This window comes from Strix uralensis, chromosome 8 (assembly GCF_047716275.1).
Source record: "Strix uralensis isolate ZFMK-TIS-50842 chromosome 8, bStrUra1, whole genome shotgun sequence".
Classification (NCBI taxonomy): Eukaryota; Metazoa; Chordata; class Aves; order Strigiformes; family Strigidae; genus Strix; species Strix uralensis.
This window is the reverse complement of record NC_133979.1, coordinates 7,718,565-7,727,838: the sequence shown is the minus strand read 5'-3', so window position 1 is coordinate 7,727,838 and position 9,274 is coordinate 7,718,565. Positions and strand designations below refer to the sequence as shown.

Below are 9,274 nucleotides of genomic sequence, written 5' to 3'. Positions count from 1 at the left end.
AGAGTTCAGAATATTACAGTCTGTAAATAAACCTTTGTTGTTGCATCAGAAAGGTGAATATTTCCTATTGGTTGAGAGCTGAAAAGTCAGAGTGAAAGCATGGACTCCTTGATCGTTGCTAACTACAAAGCCCTCAGCTGAAGCTGGAGATCAAGTCCACAATATGATGGTGTTTGTGCTCAACCAAAGATGACTAAGAAAATCTTTGCATTTTCATTGCTGCAAAGAATCAGGGAAGTTAACTGCATACTGCACAGTATGTCCTTTGTGCAATGTATCTAAGATCAGGCAAAACTTGGTTGTGGGTGAAATTTCAAAGAGCGTTTCAGAGGCCTTGAGAGATGAATCTACAGTCAGAAGGATTGTTCACTTTCTGCAAAGTACAATTTATGCTAATTTTCATGGCATTGCTTGCTTAAAAGATGCTAAGACTGCCAAAATATTTGAAAAGGACACAACTGGAAGAAGAGGCGTTATATGCATGAAGTAGAACAAGAATCTTTTTTATTCTATACAAAGAATGACTGAATTTTTACACTTAAGTTTTGATGTGCAATATGTAAATAGCATAACTTTATACTGAATTTTATCTGAATTGAGAAATTTATCTGAACTGAATTTATCTGAGAAAGTCACTTTAAAAAAAACACATTCTTCATGTACGATTTTAACTTGGGAAGACTTTTATAAAGGGTGTCTATTTTTAAGACAATGCAAGTTCTCCATGTTGAGGAATAGGTGTTTCTGTCTTCTTGCATATTAATTTGCAATTATAAAACAATGTCATTTCCTTAGAGGAGGTAAAAGCAGAGCTATAAACTGTCAATTTTCTCTTCTGCTGGGAACAATCACTTTAGAAAGAATATTCACTGTGAGGTACATAGATACGAATCTTCCTGACAAACATCTCCATTGGAGAAAAAGGGCTGTCAGAAGACCTCCCATCTCCACATACCAGAATGGGTCATGGGGAAGAAACTCTTTCAAAAGGGAGGTAGAAGTGTGCCCCAAAAACCCACAGGCATACAAACATGGAGTTAGCCCGGAGAACAGTAAATATGAGTCAAATATGTGTTACGTCTGACTTTACCAGTTTGAAGAAAAGCAGCATTCTATGGCAGACAGCACTGGAAAGCAGACATAGCGCTCTGCTCTATTCTCAAAGCCTCTTACACAGAAATTGCCCCAAAAGATCAATAAAGAGCAAAAAGAATGGGCTCTCCTTTGTGAAAAGCAAAGCACTGTGCCAAGGGAGCCTACTCCAACCTTCTTAATGCAGGAAACATTGCCATACGATCTCCTTAAACACGGACATCTCAAGTTAGGCAAACCTAAGAACAATCGTTTTAAAATGGAACTGACTATCACAGTAACTCCTGTACTGCTGTGCAAACAGTGCAACTTTGCTGTTTCTTAAGTGACTCTCAAGGACTTGTGCTTTAAATTTGATATAAACTTCAGATCATGTTTGTTCTGATGAAAAAACTGTTTCCTAAGGTCCTCCCATTTGTAAACTTGTCAAAGAAGAAGTGATGCAGTTTTATACTGTCATCACCTTCCCCCCTCCAAATTCTTGGTAAATCATTCAGCCACTACAAGCAGCCGACTTGACATGAAAACCAAATTAAAGTCAAGATACTTGCATAAGGGAGACCATTTTTTTCCACCAGCAAGTTTCCTATAGAAGCAAAAATGTGACTAGTAAAAGCTGGTAAAGAGAAGCATTCCATGCACAACTAGAAATGCCCAGGATTCAGAGCTCTTCCCTGCTGTGTTTCTTGTGCACCAAGATTTTTTCTCACACCATTTCAACTAAATAGGTGCTTGGAAAAAGCGATGCTTCCTTCTCAACTGCTAGCAGTATGAATTCAAACAAACATTTATAGCTAACTGAGATCAAATCCGTGAATCTTTAAAGTTTTGTTGTTTGTTTTTTTGTAATTGTTCCGCTTTATGTTGTAGCTTGCCTAGTAAATGTTGTGAACGCAAGAAAGGCACACATGATTGAAAAATGAATTACACAGATGTAAGTATTCAAAAAGCCACTGTTGAAAAAACAATATTTTTCAGGGTTATGGTTGGTTTGAGAGGGTTTTTTTGCCATGTTATTACACTAGATTAATGTCTTATGCATCACCTTTAAAATTTTAAATGATTTGGTTTCTCACTGACTTGAAAGAGAAGGAAAAATAATTCTAAAGTGTCAGTAATTTTCTGCACCAAAGTTTGCAACAAACAGGACATCAAAGAAGAAAAAGTTACGACACTGCCGAGGCTCCAGAGTGCATTCCATTTTCTGGGGTGGATTTGGCTTGGTGCAGGGCAGCTTGAATTCTGAAATGTGTTCTTGTTTCCATGGAGTAATTCTTGTAGTTTTGTCTAAAACAAAAGCAGATCCACTCTGATGAATATATATTTTTAAAAACATTTTCAAGTTATCTTTATATTTATTGTTCTAAGCAAAACAACTGTAGACAGCAAAAAAGCCTTTCTTCACAAGCTCCTTTGTTGCCTACTCTAAAATACAAGGCATGTGTTCCTAGCCAAACAATGCAGCTCTTTGTTCTTTATTTGTAGTTCCACTGTCTGGCAATTACTAGAAAAATATAGCTTAATAAGAAATTGAATCTGGTCCATTCGATCAAGATACTGAGTCCATATTAAATATCTATAACATCCACTTAGTTTACATTCAGAAATTAGATTCCCTCCCCCAAAGTATAACCGACAAATTTGAGTAGAAACATTTTCAGGATTTTAAAAAATAATTTTTGTAAGATAGACTCATCTTAATTCAGTAGGCACATTTCAAGGAAGTAGAGAAGAGGAAGAAAAAATAAAAAGGAAAAGACAAAGAAAGAGAGAGAGAAAGAAGCTGTCCTGAATCAGAAGAGGGAAACACCCCATCTCCATCCTATGGTTGTCAACAGTGTGTACTGTGTGTAGGAAATAAGGTGACACAATTTGCTGCCCTAGAAGCTTGGAAAGAGAAAATGGGCACACACGAGACTCTGTATCAGCTTTTGAGGACCAATTCACCAGCCGAGGGAAAGATTGGCAGGACTTCCCCCACAAACTCAGCAGTGTCATCTGCCTATAGTCTCCAGTAGTTATATCATGCTCTAAAGAGTTAGAGAAACATTAAAAGAATCTGTATTTTCATGGAAAAGCTTATATAAAAAAGAAAATTTGCCCCTAGGACCACATAGAAAGTGCAGATCCTACTTAATAGTAATCAACATGTCAGCTCCTGCAGGGTGGGTGCAGAATCCAGATACCAAAGAGGATTAGACCATGCCAATTTTCTTTTAGAAGATATTTGTCATCTTTACAGAAACATAACATTAAGTATTAAACAGTCTGTATACCTTAAAAGCATTTAAGTTCAAAATTCATAATTCAAATCAAGCATGGAAGCGTATTATCTGTCACTATGGCAGTCTCTTTGTAAAAACAAGGAATTCCACGCCCATCCTACACCAGCTTATAATTTTATGTATGCAACACTCAAGAGGCTGACTGAGAAAAGGAGGTGACCGGGTTCTGCTGTATGCTGATCTGAAACTCTCTGGAGTGTTTTCTTTAAATTAAGTAGATTTTGTCATGCAGATACTGTATGTCTCATCAGTAGCTTGATATTCTTGCTTGTAGCTTACAGTCATATAAATAGAAATAGAAACATTTCCATGCACGACCAAGCCAAAACTGTTTATCATGTCATTCAACTCTTTCTCTCAGGGCTGAAACATTCAAGCCAGCAGCAGTATGTGGATTTAGGTCAAGCAAATCAAGCGTCATGCACAAGCCAAGTGCTCGTCTGCACTCCTGCCAATTGCAAACAGAATTCTGCAGTCCTGAAACCCACCATGGACAACGCGTTCTTCCCTCTAGTGGCTGCAAAGGCATTCAACGTTTTTAGCTGAAAGCTTTATAAACCCTGAGCATTTTAATGTAGTGTAATGGCTACAGGTGGAAATTTAAGGACTGCATTTTTTTTTGATGGACTGAAACAAGTCGGGGTTTTGTGCTTTTTTTTTTTTTTTGCATATCATTACAGTTTCTATGAGTTCTTTGAGCAAAGCAAGTCAGAGTATTAGCTTTTCATATGCTGGGTAACCACAAATTTTTAAGAGCTATTGTCTGCTGGTGCTCCTCTTTAATCCACACACTTTTCCTCGAGGGGGCCTGCAACCTGAGCCACACAGAACTGTCAGGGGAGAGGTGCAATGCCTGAGCAGCAAGCGATACAAGTACCAGATGGAATGAGAAGCTCTGAATCATTAATTTCTAGATCTCTTCTTAAGACAGATTTGAACAAAGAAACAAGGACAGGAGGAGAGAAGTGCTTTGAGGAATGTGAAACCAATTCAAACACTTTCCATTGCATTTTGCTCATGCAATTTTTGCTCTTCTTATTATCTTCCATGAGTCTACAGAGAACCAGCCTCACAAGCATAGGGGAGTAAGAACTGCAATATTTTAATTTTTGTGTTGACAAGCTTTTGGCATAATCTTCGGTAGGCTGATTCACCACTCTGTCTTGCATAGTGGGCTGACTTGGACAAAAGCTCAACACAAAAACTCTATCTGACCTCTCTGAAACTTGGGGCCAGACACCAGTTTTGTAGCTGCTCACACCGGCGGCAGTGACTGGTGTGACTCTCTGCACTTGGAAAGATGCAGACATCTGGACTCATTCAGGATGAATCCTGCTGCAGGATGCTTGAAGAGGGCGAGGGTTGTTTGGTTTGGATTTGTTGTTCCTACCCACCCAACCCCACACCCCCTAAGAAATCTTGGCTCAGTGGAGAAGTAAAGGTTCGGACAGAGGCAAAAACCATCCTTTGTTAATTTTACAATAGAGAACATACATGATCAAGTCCAACTGTTCCTGATAAACCTACTTTGCTAGAGAAATCAATCACACAAAATAGTAAAAGCTGCCTTTCAGGTGCAGATGAAACAATACAAAGATACTAAATGCAACCGGAAGCATTATCTTAAATGTATTTCATCAAGAAAACAGCGCTGCCAGCCATCAGTTTGAGTAATGCCACTTCAGCCATAACTTAGAGCTTTGATTTAAATTAATACATCTTTTACGAATAAATAAACAGACTATACACATTATTACATTTCGTTATACATTAATTATTTCTTATGGAAGCCTTTGACATTCCTATTAACACCTTTAAATTTTTTTTTTTGCTCTTATCAGAATGGATGTGTAAGTCACAGACTGAATGATCAGATAATGTCTACCACTAGAAAGGTCCAAACCAAAACTAAGCGTGTGTGCTTGCTTTGAAAAAATGAAACAAATTTCTATGATATTAATGAAATGTTTCTGCTTCCTGCTACCAGTAAAACACCATACTGACCCACCAGACATCAGCACAGGCTTTTCACTTGCTTACTTTGCTCTTTCCAGTAGTTTTATTGCTTCCTGTCTTCTATCCTGGTCTAGATACAGTAGCGCCAGCTCCAGCAAGGCATTTGGAATTAGATAATGGTCATATTTTATCTTCTTCTCACTGCATTGGAAAAGAAATAGCCTCAAAATCTTGAAATGATACATTGCTTCCCTCATTTAACAGCTCCAAATAGAAATAAATAGGAGATTAGCTAAGATCAGAAGGAGTAATCAATCTCTACTACGACACTTGTCATGTTCTCTATTCAAAGCTACCTTCCAGGTTCTTAAATGTATATTTTGCATAACCATCCTACACAGTATGTTATTTCTCAGGATTACAAAGTATTGCCTTTATTATCATCAGGGAAGTATTAGAAAAGACGATAATATTATGAGCTCTATGCATGTGAACTGACAGAAACAGATGCCATTCACTCACTGCATGATGTATAGAAGTTCCAAGTATAATCATGCTGTTACCTCTCTCTGCGTTTGGCTTTTTGGGTACAGCTTCTTCTGGTAAGAGGAAGGGGCCAAAAAAAATGGAAGTGGTATGTCAAAAATTTTATGCACCTATAGTCCCCCAAAAAGGAGAAACTATCTCAGTAAAAAGTGCAGATTTTCAATTCTTCTTCCATACATGCCTAACACCACCAGCAATTAAAATTGTAATTCCTTGATATCAAAGCGACTGAAATATACTGCAGTCCTCTCCCTTCTATTTCTATCATGGTTGCATCTCCTCTTACTTGAAATGAATAGTTACCGAGAAATTCAAGAGCTCTCCTACATGCCAGGTATGAAAACTTACTTTAAATAGATGTAATTAAAATGGTCTTCTGCTTCTGAGATCTTGCCCAAATGCTTGAGGCATAAGCCCTTTAACAGTTTTATCACGCACTGGTCATCTGCTAGTAATTCTGTAGCTGCAAGATGAAGTAAACAGCACATTTTAGAAAACTCTAGAGCAGCAGAGACTTTCCTACCTGTAGGGAAACTTCTACACAGGTAGGTGTGTGCACAATCCATTCACTGGAACACAGGATAGAAGGAACTAACTGGTCAATTTAGTTTATTTAATGCAGAGACAAACATGCATCAACCTTTTCATAGATCTATCAAACTTTGTCTAAAAATTGTTGGGCTGTTCTTTCCCTCCCTACTCCCACTGAAAGGCTATTCCACAGTCTTACTGTTCTGACACCTAAAAACTAATTTAAGGTGTCCACTTTGGATATATTGAGGTCCAATTTATAATCTCTTAACCTTATGCCTTTATTGCCCTTTAGTATGTACAGCTCTTCTCTTTCCTTGACTTCTAGTCACATGACCTACTAGTATGCAAGTGTTTTATCAATTCTCCACCTTTGTTTGGCTAAACGAAAAATATGCCAAACTTGGCTACCTGCACCTCACATACCCTCACCTTCTTACCATACCTTCTCTTCACCTCTTCCGAGTTTATACTTCTGAGTGCCCGGGGTCTTACCAGTCTTACCAGTGCCTAGTTCCAAGTCATTGCTATCAACACCCTTTCTCCATCAGAAAATTTTTGCATAATTCATTTCAAAGAAAACATCTGGCTTTTTCATGGCTGTTCCATATAGGCAGCTTAGTCTTAAAGTTTACAAGCAAAATCTTCAGCTTGCTTGCTCATTTCCAATTCATGAAATACTAACTAAAAAGGATTTCTGCAAAATGTGTGATACCGCATCTTGTGCTATTGAATGTCACCCTCTTTTCACCACTCCAAACCTTACCAAGTTCTTCCTCTATCATGCCAGCTGATTAAATGCTGACGTACTGCATGAAACAGCTGCTTCCCTTTGGAATATGCAGTTGGAGGCCTTGATCCTACAACTGGAGTCACTCTTATTGCTAAGTCCCACAGAGGCCCCTACATACATATGTCACCAAAGCAAATCCCAGAGAAGATGCCCACAGACTATGCAGCAAACTAACTTAGAAGGAACAGGGCAAAAATTGACACACTAAGTACGTGCACAGCGAGATAACTCAGGGCCACAGAAGAGTTATTACATAAGAATAAAAAAAAACCCAGATCAGTTGTCTCTTCTGGGCATCTGTCCCAAGAACACATTCACATGCATGTATTTCCTCTATTTATAACATATCCTACAGAATGCTCTGGACTGTATAAGCAAACATTTAGGGACCTATCCTGGATGCAAATCTGACAGGCATAATTGTATTTCTAGATGTTATTCACATATTATATCATAAAGCACTGCTAGGACAGCATCCTCAGATTCATAATTTTACAGTGTTAGATTCTTGAATCTAACAGTAATACAGAGAAAATACTTGAAAATACAATAGTTTAGCCCCAAACACTCAGGAAAGCTCAAGGAAAGTATGACACCTGGAAACAGCATGTGACTATTTGGAACAGGTAATAATTTAAATTGTTGGTGTGTTTAAAATATATCCCCCTTTTCGATTACATGTCCTCATAGTGTTTTATAAACATGAATCAGATTCTACAAATCCCTCCAAAAAGCCAGCCTTATCCACAATTTACCAACTAAGAAAAAAAGGGAACAGAGAAATAATTCACTTATTCAAAATAATGTAACAAAATGTGTGACAAAGAAGGTGAAAGGGTCAAAAGCCTCCTTCTAAGATGTCACCTTCAGTGAAAATATTTTTCTGTTATCTTTTTCAATTAATTAAAAATGAGATAGCTTTAGTCTTTCAAGCAGCTCTTCAAATCTTGTGTAACACAATGTGCACAGGAAGACCAACGTCCTAGAAAAGACTGCAATGCAGTGATTTAGCCCATATTCCTTTGTCAACAGGGGCTTGATCCTTTTGCAGGAAGGTAGTATGTAATTAGAAGATCAAATATTTAGTAAGGGAAAACTTTGTGAGAAAAGCTGTGCAGACTGGTTGCACTCCCACATGAGTTGGGAAAGACTGGCAAGAAATAAACATCAATTCAACTTTCTCATGGATGGTTAATTAACAGACTGACAGAAGATGTGGTAGCAGAGCCTGTTTCAGTTCAATACGATCTTATGCTCATTCACAGTGCAAAGGAAGCCCATCTCTGATGTCCCAGCTTTCTGTCGCATACTGTTGACACACAAATACCATTCGGCCCAAGGTCACATCATAAATTGACAGCACTTTTAAAACAGAAGAGCGACTTGTCTCCTTCTATTTATCCTTTAAAATTGAAATACAGTATCTGAGAATGACAAAGCTTCATGATCCAAGTAATCAAGTCAATGCATATGCTGATTTTGATCTAGCAAAATAAACAGTCCTTTAATACATGTCATAAACTATTCCTAATACACATATGTGGATGGAAAATCACTTGCTACTATTGTAAGTTATTGCTATATTAAAAAGGAAAATTATTCCTATCTGCATCAACAGTTTATGGTTTCATTATCTAGGTTCCTCCTATGATCAGATTAAGTTTACTAATGAGCGTCTCTATTCACAGATAGTATCTTTAGCTATTACACTGTAAAATACCTGCTTCAACCATATCACTGATTACCTGAACTTCTTGCCAATGCTTCTTCTGCTTCAATTAAAGTCTCTAACATGCCTTCTGTTAAGTTGGGACATTTTCCAATTACAGCATAGCCATTCCAGATATACATCATTTCCTAGGGTCAGGGAGAAATGACAGCATCATTAATTACAATAATGGATAAATGCAGTTATCAAATACTTTAGTGTATTGCTATATGATGAAAAAGTTATCTATTCCTTAAATAAACAATCAGTTTGTCAAAACTTATTTTCATTGCAACCAAAAACTTGTTACATTGGTTTTCAGAACAAATTAGTCCTGGAAGACAAGCAAAGAGCCATTTACTA

General features: G+C 37.5%; 1 protein-coding gene across 3 annotated transcripts in view; it reads right to left on the bottom strand.

The window, feature by feature from the left end:
* Positions 1 to 487: 487 nt before the first annotated feature.
* The window catches only part of TTC39A (tetratricopeptide repeat domain 39A), a 48,597-nt gene continuing 39,810 nt past the window's right edge, over positions 488 to 9,274 (bottom strand). For all 3 annotated transcript variants that reach the window (XM_074876076.1, XM_074876077.1, XM_074876078.1), the window contains 4 exons: positions 8,949 to 9,060; positions 6,228 to 6,342; positions 5,418 to 5,534; positions 488 to 2,379 (listed from right to left, as the gene is read on the bottom strand). In XM_074876076.1, the coding sequence (XP_074732177.1) occupies positions 2,259 to 2,379; positions 5,418 to 5,534; positions 6,228 to 6,342; positions 8,949 to 9,060 (465 nt within the window). In that variant the 3' untranslated portion in view covers positions 488 to 2,258. The remainder of the gene's footprint in view (positions 2,380 to 5,417; positions 5,535 to 6,227; positions 6,343 to 8,948; positions 9,061 to 9,274) is intronic.